At 45.3% G+C, this 16,603-nt stretch overlaps 1 protein-coding gene, 1 long non-coding RNA gene and 1 pseudogene across 2 annotated transcripts; 1 reads left to right on the top strand and 2 right to left on the bottom strand.

The window, feature by feature from the left end:
• Window positions 1-485: 485 nt before the first annotated feature.
• LOC117848721 (receptor kinase-like protein Xa21) lies at window positions 486-4,708 on the top strand. The gene is made up of 2 exons (XM_034730243.2): window positions 486-3,701; window positions 4,027-4,708. Exons 1-2 carry the CDS (start codon window positions 569-571, stop codon window positions 4,422-4,424), a joined length of 3,531 nt encoding a protein of 1,176 aa, XP_034586134.1. The 5' UTR covers window positions 486-568; the 3' UTR covers window positions 4,425-4,708.
• A 3,080-nt stretch (window positions 4,709-7,788) lies between these two features.
• LOC117847592 (uncharacterized) lies at window positions 7,789-10,110 on the bottom strand (annotated as a pseudogene).
• A 3,741-nt stretch (window positions 10,111-13,851) lies between these two features.
• LOC117845394 (uncharacterized) lies at window positions 13,852-15,116 on the bottom strand. The gene is made up of 2 exons (XR_004638060.1): window positions 15,032-15,116; window positions 13,852-14,251 (listed from the first exon to the last, which is right to left on the bottom strand). It is a non-coding gene; the product is annotated as an uncharacterized lncRNA (long non-coding RNA).
• Between the last annotated feature and the right edge of the window lie 1,487 nt (window positions 15,117-16,603).

Raw genomic sequence — 16,603 nt, 5'->3', positions numbered from 1 at the left:
TAGTGCGAATTAAACTTCTATTTTATTTGAGTTAGGCAGAGATTTTGCTCTACCCTATCCAATGATGGGACCCAAATAGGATAACCATGGGACTAAAGTTTGACCGGAAAAGTACTCATATCCTATTTGGATACATGTGCTAAAAGTCAGCTAGAATAGTGACAGAAATATCTGTTTTGCTCCTACTTTTTCTTCCCCACCTCCCTTCCTCTCCTAAGTGTCTGAAATGGACCTTTTTTGGTAGGTGTTAGTTCCTTTTAACACAAATTAGCTTATATTTGGAGAACTAATGGACTAATTATTATTAGCTAGGGGGTGACTAAAAATTAACCCACTTTAACCTTGAAATCCAAACAGAACTTAAGCAAAAAAAAAAAGAAAGAAAAAAAAACTACAACTTACAGAAGAGAACATCAATCTTTGCATACAGTCACCTCCCCAATAGTGGTGACCAACCTGCCTTTTGTGTATGCATGTAAGCAAGAAGCGTCACTTCTACATAAAGCTAACTGAGGGAGGAGCAACATTTCCTGCACCCAGACGCCCAATTTTCTTACTAGCAATAGCAATGGCAGGAACAGGGTATTCTGTCTTGTTCCTGCTGCTTGTGCTCGTAAGCGCTGGGACTGCCGATCAACCAACCCCCATGGCTGGTGCAAGCGCTGGTGCTCCCTATGACAACCTTGCACTGATGTCCTTCAAGTCGCTCATAACGAGTGACCCGTTGTTAGCGCTGGCCTCATGGGGTGGCAACCAGTCACTCCCTGTCTGCCAATGGCATGGAGTGACGTGCGGCGCGCGTGGGCGCCGGCGTGGCCGTGTTGTGGCGCTAGACCTCAGCAACCTTGGTCTCCTCGGCACCATTTCCCCTTCTGTAGGCAACCTGACGTACTTGAGAAAGCTCCACCTCCCCATGAATCGCCTCGGCGGCACCATACCCCCGGAGCTTGGCCGTCTCCTTGAACTCAGGTATGTGAATCTGAGCTTCAATTCTCTTGACGGTGGCATACCAGGATCACTGTCAGAATGCAAGCAACTCGAGACCATCAGTCTGGCATTCAACAACCTCACAGGAGGGATACCTCCATCCATTGGTGTTCTGTCAAATCTGCACGTAGTCCAGATGCAGTACAATATGCTCGACGGGTCAATACCTGCGTTGTTAGGCTCGTTACAAAGCCTCGAGGTTCTTAATCTGTACAAGAACAGCCTTACAGGAAGCATTCCTTCAGAGATTGGCAACCTCACCAGTCTATTAAGTCTTGATATCAGCTACAATAACTTGACAGGTTTAATACCTTTTTCTCTTGGTAACCTTCAGAACATCGAGAATTTGCGAATGAGGGGTAATCACCTCACGGGGACAATTCCATCTTTTTTGGGGAACCTCTCCTCATTAATTTCTCTTAATCTTGGCACTAACAGATTTCAAGGGGAGATTGTGCCATTGCAAGCACTGCCCTCTCTGAAAGTCCTTATTCTGCAAGAAAATAACCTTCATGGTGCCATCCCTTCTTGGCTGGGAAACCTCTCTTCACTGATATACCTGAGTTTGGGAGCGAATAGCTTGACAGGGGCTATTCCTGAATCATTAGGAAATCTTGGGATGCTATCTGGTCTCGTCCTTGCCATAAACAATCTGACAGGGAGCATTCCCTACTCCCTTGGAAACCTTCACGCCCTTTCTGATTTTTATCTAGACCAGAATCAGCTCACAGGATCCATTCCTTCTTGCATTTTCAATCTGTCCTCTCTAAGCATATTTAATGTACGGTCCAACCAGCTAACAGGGACATTACTGACTGACAAGGGAATCAACTTTCCAGCACTTGAAATAATTAATGTAGGACACAACCAGTTTCATGGTGTTATCCCACCATGGCTTTGCAACTCTTCAATGCTTAGAAGCATTGCAGTAGAAGAGAATATGATTTCAGGAACAGTCCCTCCTTGTCTTGGTGACCGCCTAAAAAGTTTGTCAGTCCTGACCCTCGGACTGAATCAAGTCCAGGCAAATGACAATGATGGCTGGGACTTCATGCTAAGTTTAACTAATTGCAGTCAATTGAAGGCTTTAGATTTCAGTAGTAACATATTTAAAGGCGTGCTACCAAATGCAGCTGCCAACCTTTCTACAAATATGCAAATTTTCAATATGGATCAGAACATGATAAGTGGAAATATTCCTGAAGGCATTGGAAATCTTATTAATTTATCATATTTTCTCATCTATGATAATTCTTTTGAGGGTAGTATTCCTGCCTCTCTTGGTAGACTCAAGAGGTTGAGTTTTTTAGACCTTGGAATGAATAATCTCTCAGGACAAGTTCCACCATCGCTTGGTAATCTCACATTTCTGAATAAACTCTATCTTGAACAAAATTCACTCAGTGGACCTGTACCATCAAGTCTTGGGAGCTGTCCTTTAGAGCTGTTCGATGTTCGGAATAATAGGCTCGATGGTCCAATACCCAAGGAAGTTTTCCTCATATCTTCCCTGTCCAATTTCATGTATTTCCAGAACAACTTGTTTAGTGGTCCACTACCACCAGAAATCGGTAACTTGAAAAATCTTGCAGACATTGACATTTCTGGTAATCAGATTTCTGGTCAGATTCCTGACTCCATTGGTGATTGTCAAAGCCTGCAATATTTGAAGATGCAGGGAAACTTCCTTCAAGGGACAATCCCAGCATCACTGGAACGGCTGAAAGGTCTTGAAGTACTTGATCTTTCACACAATAACTTGTCGGGAAATATTCCTCAGTTTCTTGTTGGCATGAAAGGCCTAGCTAGTTTAAACCTCTCATTCAACTACTTTGAGGGTGAAGTTCCCAAAGACGGAATATTTCTCAATGCAAGTGCAGTTGAAATTGAGGGAAATCAAGGCCTATGTGGGGGTATCTCTGAGTTGAAGTTGCATCGCTGCTCCACTCGCACCGCCAACACTCGGTTTTGGAAGGTTATCACAATCTCCATAACTAGTGCAGTCCTATTGCTTACCATCCTTTTAGCACTATTTACTTTCAGGTACAATAGGAGCAAATTACGACGAGCAAACACAGACCAATCACTCATCAATGATTTACATATAAGGTTAGGCTATGCTGAACTAGTCCATGCAACAAATGGCTTTGCTTCTGGAAACCTTATTGGAGAAGGAAGCTTTGGCTCGGTGTACAAAGGAAGAATGATGATCCACGACCAACAAGTCACTATTGCTGTGAAAGTGCTTAATATGCAAAAACGTGGGGCGGCACAAAGCTTTGTTGCAGAATGCGAGACTCTGAGAAGCATCCGGCATCGGAACCTTGTGAAGGTCTTGACGGTCTGCTCAAGTATTGATTTTCAGGGTAATGACTTCAAGGCTCTAGTATATGAGTTTCTACCGAATGGAAATTTAGACCGATGGCTACACCAGCATCCTGAGGAAAATGGTGAAGATAATCTTTTAAATATTATCAGAAGGCTCAGCATTGCCATTGATGTGGCTTCTGCTCTTGATTATCTGCACCAACACAGGCCATCACCAATTATTCACTGTGATCTCAAGCCAAGCAACATTATCCTTGATACAGATATGGTTGGTCATGTTGGTGACTTTGGGCTTGCAAGGGTCCTGCATCAGGACCATAGTGTCATATCAGACAAATCAAGTGGCTGGGCTACAATGAGAGGAACAATTGGCTATGCTGCTCCAGGTATGTTTGAGACACTACAATTTATCGGTACTAGTTGAGAAAAGTAGAAAAATATTTAGTCAAATTATGCTGACATAATTTTCCCAGTACAATTTATTGCACAACTTTAGTACAGTCCATACTCCATGGTAGGTTTATTTCATTATATGTGTTTCAATTCAGAATTTCAGATAGGAATATTTTTGTCAAAACAACTCAAATGTACTGAAGCATCAAAAGGATACGATTATATAATTTTCTGTATTCATAGACATAAGTATTTTTCAAAATACAAATATTTAAATTTCTGCTGTGTTTTCTTACATTATTATTTTGATGATAACAGAGTATGGCTTGGGCAATGAAGTTTCAATCCTGGGTGATGTCTACAGCTACGGCATATTGTTGCTGGAGATGTTTACTGGAAAAAGACCGACAGACAGTGAATTCGGAGAAGCACTCAGCCTTCATAAATATGTTCAGATGGCACTTCCAGAAAGGGTGATCTATATTGTGGACCGACAGTTACTATCCAAGTATGAGGATGGACAAGGGGGAACCTCAAACCAAGTGACAGTAGAAGATGCAATAATCACTTGCATCACATCAGTTCTGCATATTGGAATTTCATGTTCAAAGGATAATCCAAATGAGCGCATGCAGATTAGAGATGCATTGAATGAGTTGCAGACAATAAGGGACAAGCTTGGCATTCTGTTCCATGATGAAGCCTTAAATATTTGAGGCATTTCAGAGAGTTTGTCCATAGGATATGAAGTCTATTCGGCCTACTTAATTCCAATAAAGGGAACAAGATCATGCCTAAATCATGATGCAAGACTGTATGAAATGCTACTACTGTCTATGAACCTCCTTATCATTTCTAGTTGCATATGAAATGCTATGAAGACTGTATGTTGTAATGAAAACACTGTGCCATACTTGATGTTTACTGACAGAGTTTACATGTTTATTTGTCATGTAAACAGTAAGGAATGTTAATGTATGATATCATGCCTTAAATTTTACACATTTAACACAACACAGTCAACAAGTATAGTAGAGAAAACTCTGGTACTGGGGACCTTCCCAGTCCGCACCATTGTGTAATAGAAGCATAAAGCTCCTTATGATTTCTTTTCCCAACGTCTAGCTTTCACATTGAGAAATGAAAATTCTCGTTTATTGAAACAGTTGAAACTATGACCAAGGCGCTACTTTTGGGTGGGAGCTAGAAACGACACCGGTGTAGATGCGGTGCCAAAGGATCATGGTAAATTGGTATCATGAACCCTTCGCCAGTTCCCCTTCTGATACTTCTGATTTTGACAAAAGCATTACGAAATTTCACGTTTCTGTCAAGAAAAAAATGTTAATGGAATCTATCTGAAATTGACATCAACCTCCCGCAACGCTAGCAGCCATTCAGCTTAACTACTTCACGATTAGAAATCATTTCCGGAACCCTAAGTTTAGATGCCCATACTTTTCGTAACGTCGTATGGCTAAATTATGCTTGAACATCTAAAGTTCTAAACCCATGGACGTGCGGAGAGGAGATTGTTCTAGAATCAGTGAATCACACAGGCTATCAAGGAATCCATAACGAAGTCGGTGCGCGTGCATTCTTTCAGCAGTCTAAAAAAGTAAAAAGTAAATACAAAAGAGCAAGTTTTGCTGCAGTTGGTACGTACCCTTGGAAGTAGATTTGGGGAGGAGAAAGCTGGCAGAGGCCCTGTTTGGAGTCGCTTATTTCCCGCTTATTGGTGAAAATAAGCGATAAGCCCACCCAAACGCCTCGCTTATTCCCCGCTTATCACGTAAGCCGCTTAGGGGAAAATCTGAAATTGAACTAGGACCGGGCTTATCTCCTACGCGGGTCTGGAGACGCTTCTCCCGCAAGTGGAGCTTATTTTCCCCCGGTACCCTCGCGCAACGCCTCCAGGCGACCGCCGCCGCTCCTCCCGCAACCGCCGCCGCTCCAGATCCCGCCGCCGCCGCTCGGGTCGCCCGGCCCGCCTCCCTACCTCCGCCGGCCGCCCCTGCCAGGCCCCCGCCGTGGGCCGCCTGGGCGCCGCCCCCGCCGTCCCCGCCGCCGGACGCCCCCGCCGCGGGCCGCCTGGTCGCCGACCCCGCCGCCGGACGTCCCCGCCTGGGCGCCGCCTCCGCCGCTCCGCCGCCTGGGATCCGGCCCCGCGCGCCGGACTGTCCCGCCGCCGGACGCCCCCGCCGCCAGACTCCCCTGCCGCCTGGGTGCCGCCCTGCCGCCGGACGTCCCCGCCTGGGCGCCGCCTCCGCCGCTCCGCCGCCTGGGATCCGGCCCCGCGCGCCGGACTGTCCTGCCGCCTGGGCGCCGCCCCGCCGCCGGACGCCCCTGCCGCCAAACTCCCCTGCCGCCTGGGTGCCGCCCCGCCGCCGGACGCCGCCCCCGCCGCCGGACGCCAGAGCTGCCTGCGACACGGCCGCTGCTGTGCGTGCGCCTCCTAGCTGGGAGTGCAGGAAAATGTGGTTTGATCTTTAACATGTGACGTTGATGATCTCTTTATCACACAAGTTACTGAATGGTACAACTAAATCTGGTAAACACAAATATACTTGTGCGCAGTGTTGTTAGTCCCAATTGTTACTGTATGAAACTTGATTGGAAGGTGCTGATCTCTGGGGTAGGGGCATTCAGGTCAATTTACCAACCTGGACAGACAATCGACCCAAAATAATCAGGATTGCCAAACACCCTGCTTATTCAGACAGCAGCTTATCCAGGCAGCAGGCTTATCAGATAAGCTTGCTTGTCAGATAAGCGAGTTCCAGAAAAGCGACTCCAAACAGGGCCAGAGGCTGGAGCTAGGCCGAGCTCTGGACACCATCTGTAGCGGGAAGTGAGGTAGCCGCTGTTACTAGGACGGAGGCGGCGGCGATCGGGTTCGGCCGATCTCGGCGGAGCGATCGATGGGAGGGCGCGGCGGAGGTGGTGAACTGAACGGTGAAGAGGATTTGGGCTGGCCAAGGTAAACGAAACCCGATTGTGCCAGAGTTTGGGCTAATTTTAAAAATTACTGTACTTTCTATTGGGCCGCATCACTTAACACGTGCCCGCCACACAATCTAGGCTAGAACATCCTCCCTCATTTCCTCTCTCTACTGTAGCGGCGGAAAGCGACCTGAGATGATCTCCATTCCTTGCGTCGATATTGCTGGTCACTTCCCTGCCCCGTCGAACGACCTCCTTGGAGGATGTAGAAACTAGAAAGTAAGTTGATGGATTGAAACATTTGTCAACTGCAAACTAAGTTAATTTAGGATCATTTCTCAACTGCAAACTAAATTCATTTACGATCACAGTTGATATCTAGTTCGCAGTTGAGAAATGTTTTTTTATGGGCCTTAGTTTATTTAGAAAGATAAAAGAACATATTTTCTCTTTTGTTTGGAAAAATGATTTAACACGTATGTGCTTTCCCCTCTGTCGAGAGAGATCATTAACATGTCATGTTCCTAGCGTTAATCGCAAGGTGAGGCACGCGGATCATCATTTCTAGCCTGTTGTCAGGCACCGACAGGTTGCATCTCCCGGTAAAGATTTGCAGGCGATCCTGCACTTCACTTTTCTGAAAGAGATCTGGTTCGTTTTCTCCGGTGTATCATGCTTGGGCAACTTGCCAAGCTGCTCGGTACTTTCATAAACTTTTACTCGAGTTATCCGGGTCCTTTTTCTTAATTTACTAGCAAAATATCCGCACATTGCTACAGTAAAAAATCAATTATATTTTTCAAACTAATAACATTTTATACCAACACAAATACTGCCGTATCCTTTTTTTCCCTTTTGTTTCCCCATAACAACTATATCCAGCATTTAACATTTCCTAAGTTTAAGAAGTTTTTTAGTAGCTACTAGTTACCACCCATCAATTCTAACATCCAAGAGCGAAAACATATCACATTCACATTTCAGCAGTACTCCTATCAGCCATATTGTTTGCTTGATATTTTCACCATTACCCAAAGAATGAGACGTCCCAGCCATCTGATCGTGCAATTTAAGCATAAATGCCGCACCCGGCAAGAACTCATAAAGTCTGGCATTCTGTGCTTTCAAGGATCGCCTTCAGTTTCTAGCACTCATGGCTATTTTGGACTCCCTTTGGAGCCTCTCTTCAAGGATTCTAGTCCTCTCAGCAGCAGCTGTTCTTTCTTTTTGCAATTCTTATTGGTGCCTCTCTTCAAGCATTCTTGTCCTCTCAACAGCAGTGGCTCTTTCATTTTCCAATTCTTGTTGGCGCCTCTCTTCAAGCGTTCTTGTCCTCTTAAGGGCAGCTGCTCTTTCATTTTCCAATTGCCTACAGGTGTGATCAAGTAACAAGTATACACGATTACACATTGTTGTTCATACGGGCAAAATTCTGTTAAAGAATCTTTTGAGGAAGCTCACTCTATTAATTTGGAGTTCTTTGCCTTTAATTGGCTTATGTGAGCATCATATCTCCCCATGATTCTTGTAGTACTCAGGAATACATGTTAGAAAATTATAACCAATAATAGTCATTACCTTCAATCAAACTCGTGGAAGAAACGTGTTTACCTCATTGAACAATGCGAGAATATCTCCACTCAGGTTATCATCATCCTAGACAATCATCCTAGCATGGAATGAGCTGCCCGCCATAACTGAGGTATTGGTCATTTGTACAGCTGGTGCTTGTCGCTGGTACTCAGTACCAGAGGTCTATGAATCCTGCCTGGGGGCTAACTGATCATGGGCAAGGGCAACCATCTCCTCTGGGAGGTGGTTGCCACACAATCAAGGCTCCAGTCTCCGCAGAAAGATGGCATGCTGAGTAAAAGTCTCGACACCTGATTCGTGACAAAGCATCTCTTCGAACAGGAGCAAGATTCTGAAAAAAGAATGCAATTTAAGGACTATAAAAGCCAACCCAACCTATGAAAATTATGGAGAAATCGTAGAAAGTTACCAAGATAGAAGACTCGTAAACTGATTCCTTAGCTGTCGAAGCCTCATCAGCTTCATTGATCACCTCAACCTCTATCTTCTGTTGCAGTGGTGTAGTTCTTCCTCCTATAATGACATCCACCACTAAAGAAATGGTTGATTCAGTGGAAACCTTTTCCTTCCTCTTCTTGTTCTTGTAGCATGAAATATCACTAACCTAATGTGTTGCAGGCTATGATCAGGTCTATCAATTATTCAAAGCAACATCTTAGATTGCGCTTTTACCAAAAAAAAAATTGCATTAAGGGAATTCTAAGTTGAGGGCTACATGTCAATCATCTAGTTGATAATATAGCAGAAAGGGACTGGTAGAGCATTGTCTATTGTTGCAAAGGGATGGCAACCAGATATCGATAGAAGTGTATCATGCTTCATATTACATCACAAGCAATAGTTATCTACTTTACACACAGGAACTTAGATGCATCATGCTTCTGAAGGTCCAAAGGAGCTCGCAATTTATTTTAGTGAAATATTAGGATTTACTATGGGTTCACTGAAAAAGAAGGAAGAGAGCAGGAACAGAAAGAAAGTAACTAGCTACAATCCACCTGGTCAAGCAAAAATGCAGACTTCGAACCAAAACTGGAGAGAAGAAACAAACAATACCTAAGCTTCTCCAATGGAGCAGGGCCCAAAAGAACATCGCACGTCAGGCATTTTGTATCCCCCTTCGTCAACTTGTCATATATGCATTACCTGCAAACTGAACAAAGCATGCTATTATCGATGACTGAAGAAATGGAAGTCCAGAATGTTTACGGCTTGCTAGCACAACAGCTCTATAATTCGTTTCATGACAGCGCTACGCGATGGCATTGAGCAGCTAGGTCTGGGCGACAAGACACTCGCGCACAGATCGAGAGCCCTCTGCACTCGTGCTCAGCTGATCTAATTGCGAGTTGGGACTGATGCGCACCTGACCACATGCCCAGTGGAAAGCCCCTATTACAGTGTCAAAATCAAATGGAATCCAATCGATGGCAGGCGAACTAGAACTGTCAAGAAGGCCATTCCCATCCCCGCCCGCCGGCCACGGCCAGGACGCCCACATCTGCAAACAGATTGGGGGAACGCCACCCCAGAAGAGGAAGTAGAGGAAGTAGCATTTCGATCGAGGATCCCTAATCCCATCAACTTGCGTGGAGGAGGTGGGAGAGCGAGCTTACAGGCATGGAAGCACTCAGAGATGGAGGTCGCGTCGCGGAGGAGGCCGTCGTAGATTTCGCAGCTGAGGCGCAGCGCGATGGCCGAGTAGCGCACCACCACCGCATCCGCCGCGGCGCCCGTGCGGCCGCCACCTCGGCCCCGCCGCGCGGAGGTGCCGCGAGGTGGCGGTCCTGGAGGTAGGAGAGCGGTGCTGCCGGGGCACGGGTCCGCCGTCGCCGGAGCTGAGGCTCGCCGCTTTCCCCGTACCATTGCCAATGCGGGGCGGTGCAAGCGCGCCGGCGAGAAGTCGACCCACCGCCCGAACACGACGCCTCCTTTTTCCTGATCTAGATCTGGCGCGGGGCGCGGCTCGGAGGGTGGAGGGAGGGGGCCGCTGGCCGTCCGCTCCGCCGCTCGTCCTCACTCCCCACCGCCCAGCTCCCGCCACCCCTCCCTGCTCTCCGCCGCCGCCACCCTGCTCCCGCCGGATCCAAATCCGGCGCGGGGCGCGGCTCGGAGGGAGGGGGAAGCGATTACGGTTTGTTTCGGTTTAACCCCCTCCCTTCCTTCCTTTTTCCACCCGAGCCCCCCATCTATTCAGCATTTGGACCGCGGGTTGATTCCTAAACAGTTGAAGAATTTTTTTGCAAAATAATCATGACGGTTGAAAAAAACGACGCAAAATAATCATGACGGTTGAAAAAACGACGATCGGAAAGAAACAACCGCTCTTTAGTAAGGTACAGATATTATACCCAAGTTTAATAAGGTATAGATATTATACCCAAGTCACTGGAGGTCTAATGTGAAGTTAACTAGCGATGTTTTTTTCTTCTTCTTTAGTTTCTTTTGTATTTGTTTTGCAGAGTCTCTTTTGTTAGCCTAGAGTTGTGCATATATGCATGCATTGGCATTCGCTGAAATCAGCAACCTCGTATATATTTGTTCCACTTGTATCCCTAATCTTCTTCCTAACCTCTCTATAAAATTTTATTGCATAAGTATAATCAGGATATGTCACCTCTGGAGAGTTTGAATTATTGCAGTAAGAGAGTAAGAGACTCTACATTATTACTGTTGAATTATTGCAAGTGTGCGCGAGTGAATGGAATTGGTGCTCATAGCCTAAAAGGGAGAGGAGTGAATTAGGCAAGTTAAAACTTAAACCTATGGCTTCCAGTACTTTGCATGAAAGTAAACTAGATCATTTCTATCTAGTTGTGCAATCTAAGGTTGATCTAATGTGAAACCCTCATCCCAAAATAAGTTTTGCAACCTATAGCCAATCCTATCAAGATACTACTTCACGAAAATAAAGGAACACAAGTTGCAAGTATGAAATGTGGAAATGTAAAGGAGGGGATAAGAGAAAGCAAACTATTAACACAATAATTTATCCTATGGTATCGGTAGGCACTAAGCCACCACTAGTCCACATTGTTGAAGCACTCACACAAGAGTATTGCTTCCCGATCACCAAGTCTGTCCCAAGGTGATCCTTGACTTGCCACAAATACTCGACCACTAAGGCTCATGTGAAGTCCCTTGGTCACCTTGATGCCGTCTCCATGAAGTAAGGGGGTCTCCATGTCCCCTGCACATGGTCATCGACGCCGCTCCATACCAAGCCGGAGGATCGAAGACATGCTGGTGAGCCACAAAAGCCCTAAGGCGTCGGCACACCTCTTGTACAGTGTGGTTCACTCTAGAACCTGATTATAAGGTAGGCACACTTTCAGAACCGTCCTTATGGGCGTGCGACAGGTGCGGCTGAACAGATTTTTAGGGACCCCCAACTTTCAAATATGTAGTCCATTATAGGTCTGTTATTAATCTTCGGTCCAAATGTTGTGCCCTGGATAGTGGAGGATGTTGAGATGTGCTCAGTTACAGCCTGTAGGCACAACCATGATAGCACTTTGAGGATGGCATGCTGAAGAAGATTTATTATAAGTCTATCATTTGAAATTTCATTTTAATGTACACGGAAAAGTATGTATATTGTTATTATGCTGTACAAATCACACCATGTATTACAATTTTTCTTGTTCCATTTCACTAGCTTAGTAGGCCTCACTTTAGAGTTTCGTAAGGGTCTGTTTTTTGCCGAGACGGCCCTGCACACCATGCACTTACTCCTCTCTAGGCCTATCCTAGCACTAATCACTCTCCTAAGCTTGTGCTAAGCTTTTGATGGATCATTTAAGCACTTTTGGTGGCATGGATGTGTTCTTGATGAGTCTTGGTCTTCAATGCATCCCTGGATACTCCAGCAACTTCAAATGGGCAAGTGGTGGGGGTATAAATAGTCCCAAAGGCTCAAAGAGCCGTTGCTTCAAACGGCTAGTGAAAAAGAGTAAGCTCAAATGGACATCCGATGGTAGTATTTTGGTAGGCATCGGAACATCCGGTGCAACTAGCCGTTGGCTCCCCACGCCCAAGTTCCTCAGGAATTCATCCGACGCTTTATCCGATGCCCCCATCGGATCATCCAGTGCTGATGGTTTTCTGACCAAAACCTCTCTGCGTGATTTCAAAGTAAATAAGCTTCGTCCGATGGGCAACTACATAGGGCATCGTTACATCCGGTGCTATAAGGTTTCCTCTACCTCCTCAGCGAATTTGCTTTGACACTTGTAAAATGAGCCCCATCGGATCATTTGGTGCACTCGAGATTTTTCCATATTTTTCCCGTTGTACCAATTGCTTCGACGGTTAGTTTGACGCTTGCTCCGGTGGGCCATCGGAACATCTAATGGTGCATTTTTCCTTCTAACTCGTCCAAAGCAAGTGCCAAAGATACCATCATTTAGATAGTTTAGAATTATTAGGAATCTCTAGATTTTCTCTATCATTTGGGTGCTTCAATACCATAGAATAATTCTAGATACCATGGCTTGGTCACTTAAATACCATAGCTTGGATACTCGAATACCATGACTTGGATACTCAAATACTGTTATTTGGACCTTGCCGTGATTTGGTTTGCATTCTTGGGATCTAGAAAAGCTACAAGGTACATGCTAGATAAAGCATTAGTTCCAATAACTATGTTGTCACTCAATCACCAAAACCACAAACTATGACCTAATGGGGTCATATTCGCTACAGCGAGGGTGCATGCATCATCTTTCTGTTAGCATCATCTTTCTGTTAGCAACGAGTGGATCACACAAAAACGCATAAAAATCGCATACAGAATTATCGTTCAAGTTCACCAAGTGGAAGAGGAAACAGATGCAACCTTGGCCTTCTATCTTATCCATTTTGGCTCCTCTATCTCATCAACACAAGTCAGATTACTCTTCTTGAGACAGGGATTTGTTTGAGTTTTTGAGGTATACCAATTGAGGGACATGGGTACCCAGGAGTTCCCACCAACCAAGATGTTGGCCGGCCTGACAGGTAGGCCTCACCCGACTTTGGCATGCAGGGAAAGGCATGGAGCCGCTTGGTGTACAAGTTTGGAGGTCGGGCAAACCAATCTCACCCGGATATTGCGAGACACATGTTGTAGTCCGACTTAGATTGATTTCCTTGTAACAACCGAATAGGATTAGATCCTATCCTACTTGTAACCATAAGTCGTTGGTCTATATAAAGCGGCCAAGGACACCCAGGGGATATTTCATCTCACACCAGCAATACAATCCACCGGAACATAGGACGTAGGGTGTTACACCTCATTGGTGGCCCGAAACTGTCTAACCCTTGCATCCCCGCATTACCATTTGAGTTCTTATTCTTATGACCTCTCCTGTCTACAAATCTACTATCTGAGTACTCCCTAGGTGAACTGTCGGGCTAGAAATCGGACGCCAATCAAGCCTTGGCAAAGGCCACTCGAAGACTTTATTTCAGATCATCTGACACCACCTCAGAATCAGATTGCATCCAACGAGAGCAGATGCAGTTTCAGGGTTGTCTTGGGCTCGAAACTGAACAAGCCATTTTCTCTCTTTTTTTAAAAAAAAAAGAGGAAAAGAACTGATTTCTCTTCACTCTTAAGGGTTGTACAGATAATGGTTTAGTTTTATATTATATTCTGTAAATTACCAGGTAACAAAAAGAATTAATGGTTGACTTGGTCTTTGGAGCAAATCAGGGGCAGGCTAAATTGCATTCAACCCATGCAAAGGTCAGTATGAAGTTTGGAACTTTGGACAAGATTTCGCTTTAACTTTACTAATCATCCTGCTGTCTTTTCAATTCCTTGTAGCATACGCATCACTCGATGTCAGTATGAAGTTTCATCCGTTGTGGTTTTACATCTTGCATTTGGTTTCTCAATGCAGAGTGACAGACCGATATCTTGTCTTGCTGAAGGAAGCAGAAGATAAGCAGGCTTTGGCGCACGACCAACTGCCTCTCCCAGTGGCAATCCGCTTAGTTGGGAAATGAACAGGGCCACCTGTTTATCCAAAAAAAAAGAAAAATCTCATGAGGACACCCATCATGATAAAATAACATATACAAGGATGTAGCAGGAGTGTGGAATAGTTTCCGAATAAGATTATAGCACAAGCTGGAGAGATTTATGCGACGAGGCATTTTCTTTGCTGATTTTCAGTAATGCAGAATTACACGTGTTACACGTGTATGCATGAATGGGAGACTTTTGTTCGAGCATGTTATGAAGAATCGTAAGCAAACACCAAGCGTTGTAAGTCTGCTTCTAGTCATTTTCGCAATTGCCCTAGCACGTCAGGACTGGGGAAAATGATGGCGTATGTGACGGCATTGCCTTCACAGTGACAATGCTTTTGGGCTCTGGGGGAAAATGATGAAATGTATCGAGGGTTGACTGGAGTTTTCCACAGAAAACAGAACACGGGCCAACTGAAATTTCAATCAAGCCCATGCCAGTGCAAATGCAATGGCCACTTAGCCCTTCCAACAGGCCCTAGCCGACATAAGGCAAATGCGAAATGTTCTTTTAGGAAGCCCTCTGAATAGTAATTAATACAATAATTTTATTATTACAGTACACACGCTAAATTTCTCAAGCATCACACTCTGATAATACATGCATGCAAAGTTGAGAAAACTAGTAGTAGCACACACGCACACACTCAATATTAGAACGGGAGCGTCAACAGCGAATTTAGTACGCCCGAGTAACATTATTACGAAGTATGCTCATGATTTTTTTTCGCTTTTTTTCATTTTTTTTCTGGGTGGACTTCATTACCGTATCGACAGCCGACCGCAGCCGATAGACATGACTGTAGTACAGTTTATCCTTCGGCTCCCACAAGGCATCAACTGACCTGTACATGTGAACCAGAGTTAAGAGTTAGCCTGCTGATCAGAAACATGCATTTTCTTCCAAAATATGAGCAGGGGGTAGGAGTAATCTGCAGCTGCAGTGTGGATGCCAATGCAATTTGTGCAAGTGACGTGGGAAAAGACTGGAGCACAAAAATGCAGCGACGAGGCAGCACTTGGAAAATAACAATTTCACTTATGATTCCCGCAGAAATCCTATGCGAAGTTCAGGTGTTCCAAACAGGGCATGGACCTAATCATGTTTCAAACATTGTTACATGTCAAGTCCTGTCATTGTCTCGATTTTAGTTGATTGGGCTCTGGCTGCGAGGCTGATTGCCTGACCACAGTATTGTTCACCATATACCCCTAGTAATGGAATTAGGCGTTTGCACAATTGATGCTTCTTCAGTCGAGGCAGTTGTCGAGGTGAAATTTAGTGGTGCAATACTGCAATGTAAGACTAGTGTCATGGAGACAGATCATGCCAAAATCTTTGCTTACTGGGTCCAATCCTGAATCGATTGGAATACAGTATATATGGTCCAATCCTGCAATGTAATACGTGCTTTATGCTTCATTCCCTCTCATTTTTTATTGTGTAATGCCCATCAGTCTGAGTACAGTGATTCGTTGTAGCAGGTGGAACAACTGATCTCGGGTGCAATTCCTACCGTTCACCTTTCACAGATGCTGATCCACATCTCATGCAGCCATGAATACTTCCCTAGATCTGGAGGCAGGTGAGCGGATCCATGCCCAATTCATAGATTGCAATGATCATGACCAGCTTGACCTTTCATTCCCCATAAATGTGCTGGTGTGCCTTTGCTGCAACTAAAATCTAATCTTTGTATGGATTCAACTGACCAACCCTATCCGTGCAGATAGCGGCATTGCACAGTCTGGCTGAAATCTCGGCACACCACGGTACCTCATGGTGGAGTGCGGTTTTATATAGAGAGAATAAGAAGTCGGAAGATTCTAGGTTGAAAAAATGATGCATGGTTAATTTCTTTTGACAGAAGAATCAAAGCAAGGGATCAATTATAGTTATACCTGATTATGCCTTTGTGCCCTCCTCATGCAGGAAGAAGGCATAGAAACCACCAAGGATGGTCGCGCCAGCCATGGCCCACACTAGTACCTGCAATGGGAACGGCATGATTGCAGCCACCTTGTATGAGAAAGCAGCAGTGAGCATTGTGGTGAGAAGCCACACTGCCATCTTCAGTTGTTCCCGACGGGGTGACTCTGCGGGTGTCCTCTCATAGCAACGCACGCAGTAGAAGAGCATAACGAGGACCAGGTAGGAAAAGCCCACAAAAGAGATCGCTGACAAGTCTCCATTCGACCTGTAAACCGCCATTCCCGAGTTGAAAGTCAGGAATCCAAAGCCAGTCAAAGTAAGCAATGAGGGGCCATGGCTTTCACGGTCCTTCGGTGCTGGCCGGGTTTCATGCTGTTCGAGCAGGGCTTCATCCATGTCCTTCAG

The sequence above is a fragment of the Setaria viridis genome, chromosome 1 (assembly GCF_005286985.2).
Source record: "Setaria viridis chromosome 1, Setaria_viridis_v4.0, whole genome shotgun sequence".
Classification (NCBI taxonomy): domain Eukaryota; kingdom Viridiplantae; phylum Streptophyta; class Magnoliopsida; order Poales; family Poaceae; genus Setaria; species Setaria viridis.
This window is presented reverse-complemented; position numbering and strand designations above follow the sequence as displayed.

Bases quoted from the DNA above. Each gene is read 5' to 3' on its own strand.
- LOC117848721 (XM_034730243.2), top strand. From the start codon at position 569: ATGGCAGGAACAGGGTATTCTGTCTTGTTCCTGCTGCTTGTGCTCGTA. The intron at 3,702-4,026 runs GTATGTTTGAGA...TGATGATAACAG, and splicing joins AATTGGCTATGCTGCTCCAG to AGTATGGCTTGGGCAATGAA.